Here is a 19,017-nt window from a genome sequence, read left to right on the forward strand (position 1 = left end):
AGGGGGCGAGCCTGTGCTTGCAACTCTCTCTCCAAAGGGATAAAGAAGATGCTGAAGAAGGTGGAATATGCTTGCTCCATTTTTTGCCAAAAAAATTGACGAGGGAGAAGGAAGAGTCAGAAATGAAGATGAGCACCCCCACACCCCCCTGCTCGTCTCTCTTCCCTTCCTGGTGACCTCCAAGGTGACCTCCAAGGCTGGCCGGCAGCTGGATCCTGAGAACCCCCCCGCCCCTCCCCACGGTTCAAGATCTGGAGGCTAGAAGGAAACTCACCCCCCCAAACCCCGCCCATCCACTGCCTCCCAGGGAGGTAGTCACCCCCTCCCTCCTTGAGAATGCAAAAGACATTTCTAGTGAAATGCCCCTCCCCCTCCCCCAGGTAAAGGCTACCTCACTCAAACGTTCTTGTCTGTGATTGGATAAATCACGCCTGATACCAAAGATTCCCCCCAAGGACCTGTGCTGGATGCTGGAATTCCCTCGCCTGGGACCAGGTGTGGCCCAGGGCCTGCCCGGCCCTGCCCTCCAGGTGTGCCCTGCTCCTCAGCAACGACAGAGAGAGAGAGACAGAGAGAGAGAGGGAAGGAGGGAGAAGAGAGAGAGAGAGGAGGGAGGGGTGGGAGGGACAGAGAGAGTGAGAGAGAGAGGGAGAGAGGAAGAGAGAGACAGGGAGAGAGAAAGGGAGAAGTGAAGGAGAGGGAGGGAGAGAGGATACTGAGGTCGATGAGTGCCTTTTTCTGGAACCAAAGATGTGTGTGAAATGTTCTCTTGTCCTTATCGACTCGCTATTCTCCCAGCTTTTTAAGCAACCGATCTGAGTGATGCTTCTAGAACCTTTGGGTGTTGGGGCAGAATCCTAAGAGTTCCTGTTCCCACTCAGCAACCAACCCCCCCCCACCCCCACACACACGCCCTGCTGTCCTTTCTGGGGTGGTCCTGGGCGCTGGAGTCTGGGTGGCCAGACCCCTTCCTTCCACCTCTCACTGTCACTTGGCCCCATTGGACAGGGTGCCTGCTTGCAGGGGACAGGGCTTCTGGGACACCCCGTGCTGGGTAAGTCACTTGCTCTTCCCAGCATTTAAGGTCCAAGGATCAGAGGCCAGAGGTCTCTGTTCTGTCCCCTGATGGATAGTTAGGAATTGGCTTGGGACCGTTCTGGTTGTGGAACTTTCTAGCTATGGTGACCTGCGACCAGATCGGGTCAAGCACGACCAGCCCGGGTCACAGAGGCATCCCTGGATTCCGGGGTCCCTTTCAAACACTCACACACACACACACCAGCTCCAGTCCAGCCCCTCCAGGGGCCCTGACCCCCAGGCCCCCCCAGCGCCCCCCCCCGGCCCCACCCCGCTCTCCCTGACACCCAGCTGGTTGTCACATACCAAAGACCATTCTCCACGCAGGGAATGACACCTCCAGCACAGCGCTCCTTCGAGCCTTTGACAATTTTCTCTGAAATACCTCAAAATATTTAATGTATAGTTTATGTGATAAAAAAAATCCTTAGCTAGTTTTTGGAATACGTGACTTGAAGCTTTATACCGTTAAATTATAATTTTGCAGACGATGGTATGTCATTTCTTTGAAGAGTTCCGTGGGAGACATATTGAATGTCAGGGCAGTGACACCGGGTGGTCAGAGGCCAAGGGCACGGCAACAGGGGCGAGAGGTGGGGAGCGCGGGACCGGCGTTTACAGATTTCTTACTCAAACGAGTCCTTTAGGAAAGACAGGAAGAGAGAGAGAGTGTACCTTTCTGTTCTCTGGCGTGTTCTGTTCCTCGTTTTTTGGAGTCATGTCTTATAAGAGTATTTATTATTCTATGTGTTCTGTGTTCAAATGTAATTTAAGAAAAAAAAGTAAGAAAAATCAAAAAAAAAAAAAAGACAATGGAATTTGATTTGATGCATGACTAATGTGCTAGGTGGGTGGGGTGGGGGGTGGGGTGGGACGGGCCGGGTCAGAGCCCCGGGGTTCCGTGTCGCATGGTTGTGTTTCATGCCTGAGTTCCGTCGGTGCTCCTTCTCCCTGCTCTGTGTTCCTTCCCCCGCTTTCTAAGGATCTGTGTCCGGCGGCGGGAGGGGGACGAGGCCTCGGGCTGCCAGGAAGGTGGAGGAGGCCGCAGGGCCTCCGCACCCAGACCCAGACCCAGACTCCGCACCCAGACCCCCCAGTGCCCACACACCACCTGCCTGTGCCAACCGGGTGGGGGATCCTGGGCCTCCTGCTCCTGGTTCTTGGGTGCAAGTGGGTGTCGCTGCCACCTCAGACCCTCCACCCCCACCCAGCTGGTTTCACGCGAGCATGAATTCCCAAGTGTCTTGTTCAGAGGAGAGAGACAATCAGCCAATTCGAGTCTTGTCGCCCAGGGTGGTGGGGGCCAGGGTGTACCCCAACTTCCCGAGATCCCAAGGGCCCTCCTGAGACACCCCCATCCCCAGGCAGGCACTCAGCCAGGCTCCACCCATACCCTCAGTCTCCCTGGCCCTGGGCTGGATGTGAGTTACCCTTTGGCCTGGGATGTAGGGCGGGGGGCGCACATCTGTGGAGCCCTCCCTCCCAGCCCATGTCAGGACCCTAGAGAACAGAGAGCTCCCCAAAACCATCCATGAAAGGGGGCTCTGGGGCAGTTATCCCCACCTCTGACTGCACTTCTGCTGAGCTCCCACTAGTGGGAGCTTCCAAGACGGGCCCCAGGAAGGGGGGGGTTGGGGTAGTAGAAGGAGCCCCTCACCCTTAAGGAAGGAGGACCCAGACTGGAGGGCGGGTGGGGGGAGGGGAGGGGGGAGGCATGTTCCAGGACCTCCCCCCCCCATCCAGCCCAGCACTGCCTGGGATTTGGACCATTCCACTTCTGGAACCAAAGCAGTGTGAGCCGCACCAGCCCCCCCAGATCCCTGGGCTCCCCGCTGTGGCCCTGGCATGCCCCCCAAGGGCTGGTCTTTGGGGGGATTCTCTGCAGCCAGGGATGAGGGAGGGCCACGTCGCCGTGTGGCCCTGAGTGTTTAACCAAGACTAAACACTAGGGCTGCTTTCTGGGGAGACACCCCCCCCAAATGCTAGAGGGCACGGAAGCCCTCGCCTTCCCACCCTCAGGTGACAGGCTTAAAAGTTAAAAAAAAAAAAAAATCGTCATTGTTAACCATTGCTGTGCTGGATTTGTTTTGTTTTTCTCCAATAAATTATTTTCTACTCATTCACCTGGACTTGTGTGCTGGCGGAAGGGGGGCGGGGCAGGGGGGCAGGAATGGGGCTCCGGGAGGCGAGGTGAGTCGCCTGGAGCGGAAGGTGGCTCCTTTGAGGCGAAGCCACCGGGGCAGCGTGGTTGGGGACGAGGCTGCAGGGCCCAGGGCTGGACCTGACCTCGTGCCCCGGGAGCGCCCCCGGGAGACCCCGGGAGCCGGCGCGGGCTGAAGAAGGGCTGGGGGCCGGGCCGGGGGCTCTTCCTGCAAATCCCCCGCCCGGTCACTAGAGGTCAGTGTGTGGGTTTCTAAAGCGAGGACAGCCCTAGTTTGGGAAAGAAGGAGCCTCGAGGAGCCCGGGCGGAAGGCGGACCCTGGTTTATTCGCCAAAGAAGAGGACGCCGAGCCTCGTCTTCCGGGGGCGGCCCCGTGCGAGCAGATGCACGGCCCCGGGGCACCGGCAGCCGCTACAGGGACCACAGCCTCCTCCCCGGGCGGGAGGGCGCGTCCGCGGAGGACGCTCCCGGGGCGGGGGGTGCGGGCGGCCCCACGGCCGGGAGGGCCTGGCTGCGCGGCGGCGCCGTGCCCTCCCCGGGCGGCTGCTGCAACTTCTGCCGGCCGCAGGGCCGGCTCCTCCAGGAACGGAGCGCGGCCCTCCACGCCGCCCGCTTGTCCTCCGGCGGCGCCGGCTGGCTCTGCCCGGACGGCTGGCCCCAGGGCTGCGCCGCGCTCCCCGAAGGCAGCGGCTCCCGGAGGGACCCGGACGGCCAGTTCTCGGGGGCAGCCGGGCGTTGGACGGAGGAGCACGGCCTGCCCTCCGTGGCCGTCGAGCTCACCGCGCAGACCGGCGACGTCTCCCCCGAGGACGCCTTGCCCTGGTGCTGGTGCCTCTTCTTCCCCAGCAGGGACAGCTTCCTGGAGAACCGGAACGACTCCTGCATGCCCGGGGACAGCTCTTCTTCAGACGGGGTTGTTTGGTCAACCAGCATGTCGCTGTTGACCCCCGGCGCCTTCCGCAGAATGGTGCCCTGAGTGATGAGGTCCGCGTAGCCCTCGCGGTGGGAGAAGGCATAGCTGGAGCGCCGGCCGCGTGACCCCCGGTGCAGGTAACGCCCGGGCTCCCCCGTGATCATCTCCTCGCTCGGGGCCTCCTCCTCCTGCTGCAGAGCAGAGGAGAGCCAAGGTCACCAGGCTCCCCCGGCGCCCCGCTGGCTGCTCTCGGCTCACCTGCCCCCAGCGGGCACCACTCAGAGCCCTACTTGGCCACCACCGACTGACCCTTCCCTACCGGAGTTGAGCCAATTAAGAGTCTTCTCTGAGACTGATTTTGGACCAACCCATGAGTCCTTCCCCGGGACCTAACCCCGACCAGCCACCAGGGGCCTTGGGTGCCCTCTGGTGGCAAAGCCTGACCAGGCGCACCTGGACAGCCATGTGTCCAGCCCGCGGGACAGAAGGTGGCAGGTTTCTGGCCATGTTTTGGTCCATTATTCCAGTCAATTCTAGGGCCCATCCCAGCTGCAACCCTCCCTTCTAGGTTTGGGTTTTTTTCATTGTAGTAGAATATGCATAACACAAAATGTACCATGTTAATCATCTCTAAGTGCACAGCTCAGCGTCATGAAGCACACTCACATGGCCCTGCGACCACCCCCACCCTCCATCTCCAGAACGTTCCATCTCCCCACATAGAGACTCTGTCCCCGTGAAGCACGGACTCCCCACCCCCACCCTCCGTCTCCAGAACGTTCCATCTCCCCACAAGGAGACTCTGTCCCCACAAAGCACGGACTCCCCACCCCCTGCCCCAGCCCCGGCTCCCACCCTCTCCTTTCTGTCTGTGTGGACGGGCCTCCTCTGGGGACCTCCTGGGAGTGGGGTCCTGCGGGATGTGTCCTTCTGGGTCTGGCTCCTCTCGCTGAGCCCGGTATCCCCAAGGTCCCTCCACGTCGTGGCAGGTGCCGGGGTCCCTTCCTTCCTGAGGCTGGAGCGTGTTCCCGCGTGGGGATGGACCGCACTGTGTTTACCGGTTCATCCTTCAGTGGACACTTGGGGTGCTTCTAAGTCCCTTCGCTTCCCTAAACCATTCCCAAGTTGCTCCGTCATCTGGACCCCCAAGCCCCGAACATCTGGGGGTGGATCCTGGGGCCTGTTATTTGGTCCCCCTGGGGGCACTGGGTGTGTGCCGGGGTCTCCATTCCTCCCCCCCCCAGCCCTGTGTCTTGGAGTTTCTGCTCCCTGCGCAGGCTCTGGCTGAGGGGTTCCCAGGAGTGTGCGATGGGGACCCCAGCCCCCTCACCTCGGGGCCTGCCTTCTTGAGGGCTTGGCAAATGACACGCAGGGCCAGTGTGGGCAGGGTGTTTAGTGACACATTCAGCAGGACGACCAGCAGGATGGAGGGGTGTGACAGCACGTTACGGTCAGCATCTAGTGACGGGTCAGGGTCACAGCCCGGCCCCAGGTGGAGCCTCCCCAGAGCCTGCTGGGTGACCCCTCCTCCTGACACCCAACCTCCCACCTCTCCCTCTGCCCCCAGGACACCTTCGTGCAGATGCCCAGAAGGCTCCAACCCCCCTGCATGGCACCCCTGCACAACTGAGAACACAGAGGCTCGGAGGGGGCACCGCGGGCACTCGGGCGTGGATACACCCCTCTCCGGGGCCCGCCACCCCACTCCCTGCTGGGGGCTCACACAGAAATGGGAAGGTCTTGGGTGAGATTTGGAAGAGCCAGAAACTCTGGCTGGCCCAAGTTGCAACCACATAGAAGCAGAGACTGAGGAAAATGGCCAGCACGGACAGGACCGTCCAGTACCTGATGATGAGTATGACCTGAAGAGGGGAGGGAGGATTAGGCCAGCGTGGTGCCAGGAACCCCGGGGCAGGGCTCCATGGGAGTGGGTGGGGGCTGAGTCCCCAGGGTCCACGAAGGCCACCTAAGGCCCCGTGGCAGGGTCACTGAGCGGGGACACCTCAGTGGCTCATGTCCAAGGCCCCCCTGGGGTGCGACAGGCTGGCGGCCCTGCCTACCTCCATGGTGATGGACAGCAGGCCTGACATGGCCACGACCACAGCGAAAGACTGATAATCGCTGAAGCTGACAGGCCCGGCCAAGTCGTGGCTGACCCACAGGGTCACAAAGAAGTTGACCAGGGAGGTGACTGTGCCGTGGGCGAGGGCCTGGAGAAAGACCCAGTAGTTAAAGAGCTCGTCCTTCTGGCCTGCGATATACAGCTCGGGCAGCTCCAGGCTCCGCTCGGCACTCACGTCCTGGGGGTGGGGCATGGGGGGCAGTGGCAGGCTCTTGGAACCAGGTGGGGAGTTGGGGACAGCCCCACCCCCGTGCCAGGCCCCCAGGGGGAACTGCAGGGCAGACATGGGAGCATCTCCAGGGAAGGAGGAGACAAGGCCTGGATCTGCTCACCTGCTCAAAGAGACCAATGTAGAGAACGGGGAGTGTGCTGTAGAACAGGTTGAAGAGGGCCAGGAACCAGCCTTCATACAGAGGCTGGTGGGGAGGAGACGGAGCGGGACACGGTCAGCCTTCAGCCGGCCAGTGGCCAGAGAGAGAAACAAGTCTTTACCCAAGGAGACCTGCCCAAACTAGCTGGACCCCTGGGGAGGCTTCCAGGTGAGCTGGGAGGTCAAGTTATAATGAAGGTTGGTGCTAAACCAGGGTTGGGCTACATGAGGCTTGATCAAGGCTGGAAGATAAAAGGCAGAGAGGAAAAGCGGGGTCCAATTATTGCAAAACTGCACCTCTGAGTCCTTGTTTTAATGGGATGGCTTCGATGTAGAAATATAGGAGGGAAAATGGCTAGAGGATGTGGGGGGTTTGGGTCATTTTAGGTTCAGGGGGATCACTATGTGGAAGAGCCCTCATGGACAAGTAGCTCTCCTGATGATGAATCCAATCCAGTTAACAGAACATGAGCATCAGCTCTGAAAACCACCTTATGTGCATTCTGGTATTGAACAAAAAAGTTAAAAATAAGAAATTTTACAAGAATGAAGTTTCTCACTGTTGGAGAAAAGACTCACAGATGAGTACATGGAAAAGGCTAAGCTGAGCCTTGTCCCGTGGGACTGGAATCAGCTGGACTGCTGTGAACTCATGGTTTTTAATATACACAAACATAGAGACGAGGCTGGACAGATGCGGATAAGACAGATACAGTGTGTGTCTCTACAGGGTCAATACATGTACACTTTGCAGCTCTTGTCAACCGAGAGAGGGATCCACTAGCATCCCAGTCCCTGTAAGCACACCTGGCACTTAGAGCTTGGTGTCTAACTACCAAGAGCCAGGACTCCTTACAGGAATGGCTGATTCCAGAGCTGCAGCAGGGGAAACACAAAACGAGCGTGGAGCCTCCTACAGCACCAGAAAGTGGGGGTGTACTCAGAGAAGGGCAGGCACATGTCAAAGGGACAAATCAGGGACAATCTGAGCAACAAAGTATACAGTAAAATAAATACCCATGAGTCTACACTGATAGAAGTAAATACTGAATAAATAAATAGAGGAGAAGCAACAGTTCTTCTAGTTAACAAATGTGGGGGGGGGGGGAAACAAAACAAAACACCTAAACGCTGTCCTGCGAAGATCCAGAACAAAACAGGAAGCCTGCTTTCAACACTGTTATTCAACATTGCACTGGAAGTCCTAGCCAGAGCAATTAGGAAAGAAAAAGAAATAAATGCTATTCAAATAGAAAAGGAAGAAGTAAACCTATCTCTATTTGCAGAGGACATAATTCTATATGCAGAAAAATCCCAAAAGGATCCACAAGAAAGCTACTAGAGCCAATAAACAGATTCAGCAAAGTTACAGGGCACAGACCGGAAATCAAAAACTCACTCGTGTTTCTATACACCAGCAAGGAACAATCCCCAAAGCAAATTAAGAAAACAATTCCACTTACAGAAACATCTGAAAAATATCTATAAATAAAAAGTAAAATGAACAAACAATATATATTTATCTAGGGTGCCTCTGTAAAGCTCCCCCTCAAACCCCTGGGTTTCAGTGACAGGGAGCTCACTCCCTCTCACAGCTGGCTCTTCGCAGACGATTTCCTTCCGCAGGGAAAAATCAGTGCCTGGGACCCTTCTAAAGCTCAAGAGAGCACCTCTCATCTTCGCCATGATACTGCCTAGAGTCCCTGAGTCAGGGACCCAGCCCCCACACTCTTCCCTTCTGTGGGCTCCTAGCTCTCCCCTCTTGCCCACTAGAAGGATGGACATCGGCGCATCTGTCCTGCCCTCACTTCAGAGCTCCAGTTTGCCAAATATCCCTGAGAAGGGAGTGGCCGCGGCGCGGCGGAGGTTATGGAAAGCACACCTGGGCGGAGAAGCCGCTGTACAAGGCGAACCAGATCTGGACCATCATGCAGGCCACCGTCTTGTAGATGAAGTACCGCAGGAACTTGCAGACCCGCATGTAGGCCCAGCGCCCGTGCACCAGTAGCAGCCGCTTCAGGAAGCAGAACTGGGCCAGCACGTAGTCGCTGTTCTGCACCGCCTGCATGCCCTCCTGACCCGCCAGCCCCACGCCGATGTCCGCAGCTGCGGGGGACACGCAGCCTGTCAGCCCGGGGCGCCCCCAGCCAGCTGCCCCGCCCCTCGCCTGCTGCCTACCACCCACTCTTGATCATGTTGATGTCGTTGGCGCCGTCCCCGATGGCCAGGGTCACCACGCGCTGGTATTTCTTGACCAGCGCCACGATCAAGGCCTTCTGCTTGGGCGTCACCCGGCAGCAGATGACCGCTTGGCACTGGGAGGCCAGCTCCACGAAGGCCCGCTCCCGCCGCACGTCGGGGCTCTCGCTGGTGTTGGAGTCGGTGACCTGCGGCGCCAAGCCCGTGCCCCTCAGCTGGATGCCGAGGGTCCGCCACAGCAGAGATATGCGCCGCGCCCGCAGGAAGTCCGTCCTCCGCTCGTCGGGCTCCTGCCAGGACTCGTCCGCGTCCCTGTTCACCTTGTGGACCAGCGCTCGGGGCTCCTTGCGCAGGGACAGCAGCAGCTGGTCCTGGCCACCGGGGGCAGGGGGCGCATCACTCTGTGCGCACGCCTCCGCTCCGGAAGCGCCCCAGCCGGCCCCTCCTCCCGGGCCTGGCGTCCCAGCGCCAGGCTGGACTTGACTGCGACCCTCCCTTGCTCTGACCCCTCCGAGAACCAGCTCTCTGCTGCTCCTCCCAGCCCCCTCCCCAGTACCAGGGGCTCTGCCGGCGGCCCTGAGCGGACACTGACCAGGAACTCCCCGCTAATGACCATGGCCATCTTGACCTGTGGCAGGAACCGCTTCTTCCGACGGCCCTTGCCACCCCGCACGTTGTTGTTGATCTCCCAGTAGGCTTCCAGGATGCGACTGTGGGGGCCCAGCGGGGGCTCAGCTGCGCCGGCGGGCACAGGCTTCCCTCCACCCCCTTCCCGGCTGGACCTGGCCCCCCCCCCCGTGGGAGTCCAGCCAGGCAGAGACTAAGGGCCCTCCGCAGACCCCGGGAGCCACTCTTGGGCCACGGGTGCGACCCCCGCCCCCCCACCCCTCCCCCCCTTACACGATCTCCTTCTCCTCCAGAATGAGCATGTTCTCCGAGAGCAGGTGGCACGCAAAACCGATGTTCACCGCTGTCTCTGCAAACCAGCCCGGTTCAACACAGCGGCAGTCCCGCCCCCCGCGGGGGCCACACCCACCCTGCGGGGTAGACCCAGGCCCCCACAATCACATCAGCATGCCCTGCCCCCTGGCCATGAGGATTGGGTCAGAATAAGGCATGTGACTCGGGCCAGCCAATGACAGCCAGCCCTGATTTTTTTGGCGGCAGCTCTGAGCAAAAGGGCCCCCACTTTGGTCCTCTGGCCAGCGAGGCTCTTGGAGGAAGGGCGTCTGGTGGCCACGGCCAAGGGGTCATTGGACATGGCATGCCTAGGCCCCATGGGCACTTCTGAGAACTCACAAAAATGACTTAATTTCTTTTAAAATCGGAAGAAAAAAAAGAAAAAAGATAATCCAGCTTGGATATTTGTCAGCTGCAAATGTCATTTTAAGTATTTTGTGTGTATACGCCTGGTGCGCACGTAAGTCCTAACGCAGCCCTGCTGGCACACACGGCCAGGGGGCCCCAAAGAACCCGCAGGGGAAAGGAGGAGATTCGGGGCTTGCGGGACCCAAGTCCCTGGGCATCCTCCAGCATGCGCCCCAGAGTTCTCGGAGCCCTGCTTGGCCCATCTATCACACAGGCGTAACAAGGGCCAAACGCTCAGGAAGTGCTCAGCACAGTGCCAATCCACCCCAAGGAGGTGTCGGGGGGCGGGGAGACCCCAGCATTTTGAATGGTTCCCATTTCTCCCCTCCCGGGACAAGGTGGAGGGCAATGCCGAGCCCGGGCACGTGGGACAGGCTGTCGGTGGCGCAACAGGCAGGTGAGGAGCTCTCTCCCACCCATCCCCCTTCTCTCTGCGCTGGGCGTGGCCGCCCTGGGACCCACCTTGCTTATCCCCTGTGAGTACCCACACTTTGATACTCCCCTGCTTGAGACACTTGATCGTGTCGCAGACGCCGTCCTGGAGTCTGTCCTCAATGGCCGTGACTCCCAGCAGCTGGGGGGTGGGGTGCAGGGGGCAGGAGGCAGACTGAGTGGGGACTCGGCTCCCTGGCGGGGGGGGGTGCAGGGGGCAGGAGGCAGACTGAGTGGGGACTCGGCTCCCTGGCGGGGGGGGTGCAGGGGGCAGGAGGCAGACTGAGTGGGGACTCAGCTCCCTGGCGGGGGGTGGTGTGCCGGGGCCCCGGCCCTCCAGGCTCTGCACACCTGGAGGCCCTGCTCCATCTCCTCGTACACCTGGTGCAGGGCGTGGGCCCGGTTCTGCAGCAGGATGCCGGCCTCCTGGTGCCGCTGACACCACTCCTGATACACATCCTCGTCCACCTCCTTGTAGGCCAGGCACAGGGTCCGCAGGGTCTGCTCAGCAAAGGACTGCCGGCAAGAGGCCGGGTGGGTGGGCCCTGGCATCACCCTGTCACCAAACACCCTGCCTCCCTGACACTCCTCCAGCCCTTCTCCCTGCTTGGGTCCCCCAAACCTTGACCCCCGACCACCGCCTAGGCCCCCCCCCCCTGCCCATGCTCGGCTCTGTCCGGCCTCCACACCTCTGCCCCTGCCCTTCCTCCTGCCAGGGACACCTCCCTTCGCTTCGCATGGCAACTTCTAGCTGTTCCAAAGACCCTCCCTTCCCCAGTCAGGGCCCCTGCAGCCCCGGACCCTCCCTCTGGTCCCTCGACTTAGGAATGTCTGGACCCCACACTCTGCCTCACTTCTCGAGGGGCCTCTTGGGGGTGGGGCGGGAACAGGAAGGATCACGTGGGACTCCGTCTCCAGGCCCCCCAGAAGAACACCCGCTCACCTCTGGGACACCCCAAGGAAGGTACTCCTCATGGTTCCTTACTTTCTGCCTACCCACCCCCCACCCTGCCCCAGGTTTTCTGCCCCAGTGGGCAGCCCCAGGTCTCGCTTTTGCTCTTGACTGGAGGTGGGTCTGAAAGGCTGGGCTTGGGCACAACAGGGGTTCCTTGCACATCCGAAGAACCAGACAGGCCTTCGCTGCTCTTGTGCCTCGGTTTACCTATTTGTTCTACAAGGCAGTTGAGCCAAGCCATCTTGCCGAGCTCCTGGGCTCCGTGTCATTATTCTGTATGCATTTCCCCAGCTCAGAGTCAGAGATCAGAGGCCGGCCCCCCAACTCCCTCCTTCAGCAGAGTTCCACACCACCCCCCACTCCCAGCAGAGCAGGGCACTGTGGGAAGCTCCAAGTGGAGGGACGCAGGACTTTCTTTCCATAAACACCCCCATTGGCCCCTGGGCTAGGTGATGCTGGAGACCTAGCAAAGCCCTTAGGAAGCCCTATAGGGTCAGGGCTGGGCCAGAGAGAGGACGCCGGACATGACATGACAGCCCTATGTTATGGCTGGGGCAGGAAAATCTCCTTGGAGGTGATCTTGCATCTGAGGCTTGAGGACTAGAAGATCCTGAGTGACAGAGTGGAGGAAGGCATTCCAAGCAGAGGGGTTATATGTGCAAAGGTCTTGAGGCATCATCTGAGCATGGGGCAAATTGCAAGCCAGAAATTGGGGTCCTGGGAAATCCCCTGGGGGCAAGGAGATACCAGGCTAGAGAGACCAGTAGGAGACAGACAGAGCCTCAACAGCTGGGTGGAGGAGTTTGGGCGCCACCCATGGAGCAAAAGACTTGAGGCAAGGAGGGCTGAGCATGTCTTAAAACCCAGGCCTGGCTAGGAGAAGGGGGGCAGTGTCCAGGGCCAAAGTCCAACCACAGGGTGTCCTTGTGTGACTTCGAAAAAGATGTCCCCTCTGGACAGATACAGCTTAGAGTTCAGCTCCTTCCCAGCCGTGTGTGTTGGTGTGTGTGCGCGCACGTGCGCAGACACGGGGGGTTGTGCAGTGCACAACCTGGACAACTGTACACGGCCAGCCTTGGTGCGTGCCCTTTCTCTGCGCACTCTCCTCCTCTTCCCCCTCTCCCTGTCCCTGTGCCCTCACCTCCTGCCCCCTGCCCCCCACAGCCTCTCCTCCCACAGGGACTCACAGCCAAGGCCTCCTCTGTGGTCCACTCTTTCATGCCTTTCTTGCGCAAGCGTTCAAAGATGACCACGTCAGCGCCCTTGGTGTAGAGGTAGATGGAGCCCTCGGGGTTGCGGACTGCAGAGGGAGAGGCCTGGCTGCCCACATGCTCTACCCTGCCGGCCCACCACACTCTCCCCTGCACGGACACTTACCCAGCACTGACATGCGCTTGCGTATGCTGTTGAAGTCCATCATGGCCAAGACCTGGTACACCCGTTCCTCCCCCAGCTCCATCACCGTGATGCTGTCCTGTGTGCGCGCCAGGAACACGTAGCCGAAATTCCGGGCCGCCGTGACCAGCGCCTCCTCATCGGGGGATGCGGCCTGGTACACCAGCTGGTCTGGTCAGAGAGGGAACCACGGGGTGGGAGGGCGCCTTCCCTGGAGCTTGCCCTCCATCAGGACCCGCCACTCATCTATGGCAGGTCCCACGTCCGTCTCCAGAGCACAGGGAAGGAAATGGACCCAGTAGACAGTCAGCAGACGTTTACGGGACGGTGGTCTCCTGGGCTGGTATGACCTCTCAGCCCCGTAAAAGAAGGGGGGTGCTTGGGCCCCGGTCTGAAGGGCCTCTCCCTCCCAGCAAGAACAGATCTCGAGTCACAGGCCTGGACACCCCGAGATCCAGAAGAGGCAGGGCTTGGGACAGTGAGAGGAGCCCTGGTGATGGGGCTGGGCAATCTCTAAGGCCAGGGGAGCATGTCAGGGGCCCCGGGGCCTGAGCACCCTCCCAGGCGGGGAGAGGGTGGCCGCACTCACTGTCCTTCTCCTGCACCATCACGGTGTGGCAGATGGCCAGCAGGCGCCAAAACTCCCGCACCATCTTGTCCTCATTGTCCCGAACAGCGCACATGAGCTTCGCGTTTCGGTAAAGAAACTTCCCATCGGCAAATTTGTTCCAGAGGTAGGGGTTCTCCTGTGTGGCGGGGTGAGGGGCAGGTGGGTTGTGGGCGCGTCCCTGATCGCCCCTGCCCCCCACCGTCCAGCACTGCAGGGTGCCAAGGGCTCACCTTACGTGGGGTCTCCTCCTCTTCATCCGGGCCTGGGGAAAGACCCCCCCCATCAGGCCTCAGCTCTCCTGGACCCACGGGGATCCCACAGCCCCCGATCTCCACTGTCAGGCTTCCTGGGGCCACTGGATACAGCGGACAAGCTGGGCCTGGGGCTCTGGACCCGACACCCCAAGCAACCAAGGACCCCCCGCCTCAGCTCTGCCTTCCGCAAAGGAGGCCAAGAGGCAGCCACAGCTCCTGGGGGTCCCAGGGACAGCCAAGGGCAGAACGCAGCCTCATGGAGCGTGCACTGTGTTTGATCTCTCCATGGTTATCTTCCTACAACTTGGATTTCGCTGCCTACTTTGGAAAAATTGGTGGTTCCACATAAAAACCTGGGTCCTCAGCCCTTCTAGAAACATCAGAAGACCCGGCTGGGGGTAGATGCTGTTCGCCACAGACCCTGCTGCTCCCTATCGCCCCTCGGGCCCTGGCTGAGGGTGGGTGGAGTTTCCAGGAGGGCATGGGCCCGTTCCTGTCTCCCCCGTACCACCCGGGCGGGCCCTCTTTCACCTCCTGGTCTCCACGTGCCCTAGTTTACGACAAGGACGGATGAGGCCCCGCCCACCACTGTTTGTGTGGTCTCTGAGCTGACAGTGGCTTTCCGGTTTCCAAATGACTGAGAGGAAACCGAGAAAGACTTCTCTCGTGACACCTGGAAATGCTGGTGAGTGTCCACGCGGAAGGTTTGTTTGTGAAAACCCAAAGAAGAGTCCTGTCCCGCCGTGGGGCAGGTGTGAGGACAGCGGACACCCGTGTCCGTAGCTGCCCGCCCGAGGCCCCCGGCACGCTCCGCCGGCCCGGAGGCAGGGCAGACTCCTGGGCGCTGCAGGGGGCAGGGGACCCACCGTAGATGACACCCCCAATGCAGCATTTCTTGAAGGTCATGACGTTCTGGGTGAGGGTGCCGGTCTTGTCTGAGAAGATGTACTCCACCTGGCCCAGCTGGTCGTTGAGGCTAGTGCTGCGCGCCTTGGCGGGCTCGTCCCGCGGCGCAGAGTACATGTGCACATCCCAGTTGATGAACATGCTGTTCCCCAGGTAGATGAATTCGACCCTGCAACGCACGCCGGTCACGCCCGATCCCCCCACTCTGACAGAAGGGCGGGGGTGGGGCGGCCTGACTCACATGATGAACATGGCCATGGGCACCATGACGCTCAGCAGGATGAGGAAGCCCCAGAAGATGAGGAAGGTCTCGGTGGCCACGCTGTGCAGGTCCTCGGAGGGCACGTAGTGGTGCTTGGCCTTGAACTCCTTCACCTTGAACCAGAAGCCGAAGCTCAGTGCCAGGGAGATCAGCACCAGGGACACGAAGATCTGCGGGGAAGGGAGGGTGGCGGTGGAGCAGGTGCAGGTAGGGAGCCCCGGGCGGCACACGGACACCCCGGGGACCCACCGCAGGGCCGCGAGGATGGCCCCCTCCCCAGCCAGCCCTGTCCACGGGCCCAGCAGAGGGGGCTGGAGGCCAGGGGGGCCTGCAGGCGGCTCTCATCAGGCCTTGTGGCTGCTATTAAATTATTATTACAATAACTTCAGAGGAGATAAAGTTAATTAAGCCAGAAGTTAAGGACCATTAACTGTCAGTGGAAGGGAGGCGAGCATTTCATTGCCTCCTGCACGTCTGGAGAACATCCAGATCAACATTTACTTCCTAAGGACATTCCTACTTGACTGTTGCCTCACAGGAAGACTCTGGCCCACAGGCCTGTCCTGGGATCAGGCTGCGCAGCCCGCACAGCGGGGGCGTCCCCTCCCCCCCCTCCCGCCCCCTCCCCGGGCGCCCAGGGCAGTGGCCCCTCACCAGCATCACCAGCCTGTTCATCAGATGGTCTATCTTGGTTCTCTTCAGATGGATCTTGCCGCAGTTCTTCATGATCTTGGTGTCGAAACCTGCAGGGTTTGCGTCCACTCACCCCTGCGCCCGTCCATCTGCTCGCCCCCCCTTCCCCTCCAGCCGCCCCCACGTCCGTCCACCTACATCCAGCACCCTGCACACGACACTCCCTTCTCCAGCCGCAATGAGGGTGCTTGCTGGCTCCGCCGGGCCTGGCCGGGGACCTCCTGCCCGTGACTGCGGAGCCCCCACCGCCCCCCGCAAACCCCAGTGGCCATACCAGCATAGATGACCATCCCGTAGCAGGTGTCCGTGTTCCGGACCCTGCAGCCGCGCAGAAGCACGTTGCCGCTGTCCAGGGGGTGCTTCCTGCCGCCCCACTCCAAGCACCCCACAAAATGGTGCATCCGGCTGTTGGGCTCCTCACACACCACCTTGCCTGTGGGCCAGGGGGCGGTCAGGGAGCCACCCAAGCAGGGGGCCACCGTCACGGGGCCTGGTGTCACTGATGTCTGTGAGCTCCGTGGGAGAAGGCGCCAGCCTCGTCTCGTGCAGGCCCACACTCGCCCCACTGGCCTCACGGCTCCTCAGACAAGCCCTCCCCGTGGAGCCCCCTGCTCATGGGTATGACCCCGGCACGTCACTGGGCCTGGTGTCACTGATGTCTGTGAGCTCCGTGGGAGAAGGCGCCAGCCTCGTCTCAGTCACACTGAGGCCCCAGAGCCCAGCCCCGCCCCTGGCATACAGTAGGTGCTCAGGAAACCTTTGAGGAGGGGAAGAAGGAAAGGACACCTACATCCAGCACCCTGCCACCACAGGGGACAAATGCAGGGCACTCTTCTGCCACCACCGCACAGTGAGTGGGCATCTCCAGCCCCACTTCTCTTTGAGAAACTACACTCGGGGTCACAGGCTGGCCCGGGGCAGGGTCAAAATGACAATGAGGTGTGGGCTGGGGCCCTGGGAGGGAGCAAGCTGGGGGGCCACAGGCCTGCTCCAGCGCCGAGAGCCTGGGTTTGTCCTCAATGTAGAAATGGCAGGCCTGGCGGGGGGGCAGGGGAGCCAAGGGGCAAGCCCGCTCCTCCCGTCACCTCTCCAACCCAGGCTCCTCCTCTGAAAGATGGGCCACGCCTTGCAGGAGCCCTGCCTGGGGCAGCTGGGGCAGGTGGGGGCCTCGAGGGAGGTGTCCGGACTGGTGCAGCCACCCTCCACACAAGCCAGCCTTTTCCCTGGATATCGTGACAGACAGGCAACCAGAACAGGACACAGATTCTGCTCCAGGACCCATTGGAGTGATGTGCCTTTGCAACAAGCCAGGATAAAAATCAAGCATCCCCTGGCTGGGGCACGACGAACACCAACTGTGTCCACAGCTACGGAATGTCTTGCTTTCCAGGCAGAAAATAAGAAACGTCAAGGACTCCCTGTCCCGTGGGCTTTGCCACCGCACGTAGGTCGTGAGCCCACGTCCACAGACTGCCTTTTCGATTAAACAGCCAAACGTGTTTGGCTTTCAGTGGCCGTGCGTTACAAGTAAGACATAATGCCCGATAAAATGCTGCCCTTCGTACTGTTGACAACAGGGAACGCCCCAGCGCTTACGTCGTTTGAGAGGACGAGAAACAGGCCCGGGGCAAGCCCACCTCTTAAAGGCCGTCCTGGCCCCCAACACCCCCTAGACACCCCATAACCGTCCCCCAAGCCCAGCAAGGTGGGGAAATTTTGCACCCACTGCACAGAGGGGCAGATGGAGGCCCAGGAGGGGCAAACGGGTCTGCTGCCTCTCACCTTGGAAGGAAGCCATGTTCCTTATATTGGTCAGCTCGAGGTGGGTGACCAGCGGGGCCTGCCTGAACTTCAAGTTGGTCTCCCTGGTGATGAGATGGGGAGCTAAGCACCTACTGTGTACCAGCTGCCAACCAGGAGGCTGAGGCCCAGAGGGCAGGGCCTTGCCTCACTTCCCGCGTTCAGCGTGGCCGCACGCGGAGCACACCGGGGCCTCCAGGAACGTCGGCGTGAAGGGGGGTCCCTTGCTCGGGGCTAATCTTACTGGCCCTGCCGGCTTGCAGGTGCCCCACGAGTGTTCATGGGGCGAATGACCAGAATGTCCAAGTGGGCTCGCTGTGCCAACTCTCCGGCCCTTGGGGAAGGTCTTGCACCCAGAGCCCCAAACCCCTAGTGATGAGCCCCTGCTCACCCATCAATGTCTGCGGTCTCCACGTAGCACAGACTGCTGGGCTCTGTGCTGGCCAGCAAGAGCAGGTCGGCCTGGGGTGGGGAGGGGGTCACGAGGAAACAGCACTGTCAGGGGGCAAGAGGCAACGGAGCAGGAAGCCGCCCTCCCCCTGGAGCCCACCCACTCACCGGGACGATGTTGTCTCTGTGCAGACACACCAGGTCTCCCACACGCAGGTTCGCCCATTTCTTCCACAGGAAGCTGCGGTGGTGGGGGCGGTGGCGGGTGTGAGAGGGGGCCCCTCCACGCCCAGCCTTGGCCACCCCCAGCTCAAAGAGCAGGGCTTCCCACCGGCAGCTGCCCGCCCCCAGTCCTGCCAGAGGGCCGGCCTTCACTGACCCCCCACTACCTGGTCCCTTCCAGGCCCTCCCCCCCCCACCCCTTTAGACCCTCAGCCTCCGCCCCCACCGCAGGGCCCATCCCAGGCTTGAGAGACAGTAGCCACTTAGGAAGGGCAGGCCGGGTCCCATGGGACTCAACCAGGTACTCCTCCCTGTCGCACCCCCCTCCCCCGCCACCGCCCTCGGGGTCACGGGCCTCACCTCTTCCCCACCAGGATCTGGCACGGCCTGTTGTTGACGATCCTGTCACTTCTGTGTCGCCCCTGGGCTGACGGGGGGGGGGGGGGGCGGGTCAGAGGGACGGCCCCACCCCCAGCCAGGCCCCCAGGCCCCCCAGGTAAGGGCTCAGGTGCAGAGCAAGCCGTCCACACGGGCGTCTGTCCAGAGCGCGCGGCGTCAGCGGCAGGAGGCAGATTCTGCTTCCACCCGTGTGAGTGCCCTCCCCCCACACCCGCCCCCGCGCCACACACCCCCAACCACACTTACGATGTCATCCACCAGGTCTCGGGTGGCCCGGATGATGAGGAGGCCCATGAGCGGGGCAAAGAGACTGAACCAGGGCAGCGTGGAGATCTCGGGGAAACCCTGACGTGGCAGGTGGGTCATGCCAGTCCGTCCCCCAGGCACCACCCTGACCGCCTCCCCCTGCCCTCCCACCAAGCACCCCCAGCCTTCCAACCTGGCTTCCTGGGTCCACCTGCTGACCACCTCAGCCCAGGGCCAAACCTC

General features: G+C 61.0%; 1 protein-coding gene across 1 annotated transcript; it reads right to left on the minus strand.

Moving 5' to 3' along the window:
* Positions 1-3,649: 3,649 nt before the first annotated feature.
* On the minus strand, positions 3,650-18,894 carry ATP8B3 (ATPase phospholipid transporting 8B3). The gene is made up of 24 exons (XM_081804746.1): positions 18,775-18,894; positions 18,490-18,551; positions 18,076-18,148; positions 17,909-17,979; positions 17,500-17,582; positions 15,992-16,150; positions 15,679-15,767; positions 15,004-15,194; positions 14,723-14,931; positions 13,833-13,864; positions 13,582-13,738; positions 12,975-13,163; positions 12,785-12,897; positions 10,994-11,158; positions 10,673-10,784; positions 9,743-9,818; positions 9,435-9,552; positions 8,829-9,213; positions 8,526-8,749; positions 6,606-6,689; positions 6,212-6,451; positions 5,875-6,013; positions 5,482-5,609; positions 3,650-4,342 (listed from the first exon to the last, which is right to left on the minus strand). Exons 1-24 carry the CDS (start codon positions 18,892-18,894, stop codon positions 3,650-3,652), a joined length of 3,912 nt encoding a protein of 1,303 aa, XP_081660872.1.
* Positions 18,895-19,017: the final 123 nt, after the last annotated feature.

The sequence above is a fragment of the Leptonychotes weddellii genome, chromosome 1 (assembly GCF_054177405.1).
Source record: "Leptonychotes weddellii isolate Sample4059 chromosome 1, ASM5417740v2, whole genome shotgun sequence".
In the NCBI taxonomy this organism is placed as follows: domain Eukaryota; kingdom Metazoa; phylum Chordata; class Mammalia; order Carnivora; family Phocidae; genus Leptonychotes; species Leptonychotes weddellii.

Bases quoted from the DNA above. Each gene is read 5' to 3' on its own strand.
- ATP8B3 (XM_081804746.1), bottom strand. From the start codon at position 18,894: ATGACCCACCTGCCACGTCAGGGTTTCCCCGAGATCTCCACGCTGCCC. The intron at 16,151-17,499 runs GTGAGAGGCAGC...CCTGGCCCACAG, and splicing joins GAACATGGCTTCCTTCCAAG to GCAAGGTGGTGTGTGAGGAG. The intron at 5,610-5,874 runs GTGAGCCCCCAG...ACCCGTCACTAG, and splicing joins CAAGACCTTCCCATTTCTGT to ATGCTGACCGTAACGTGCTG.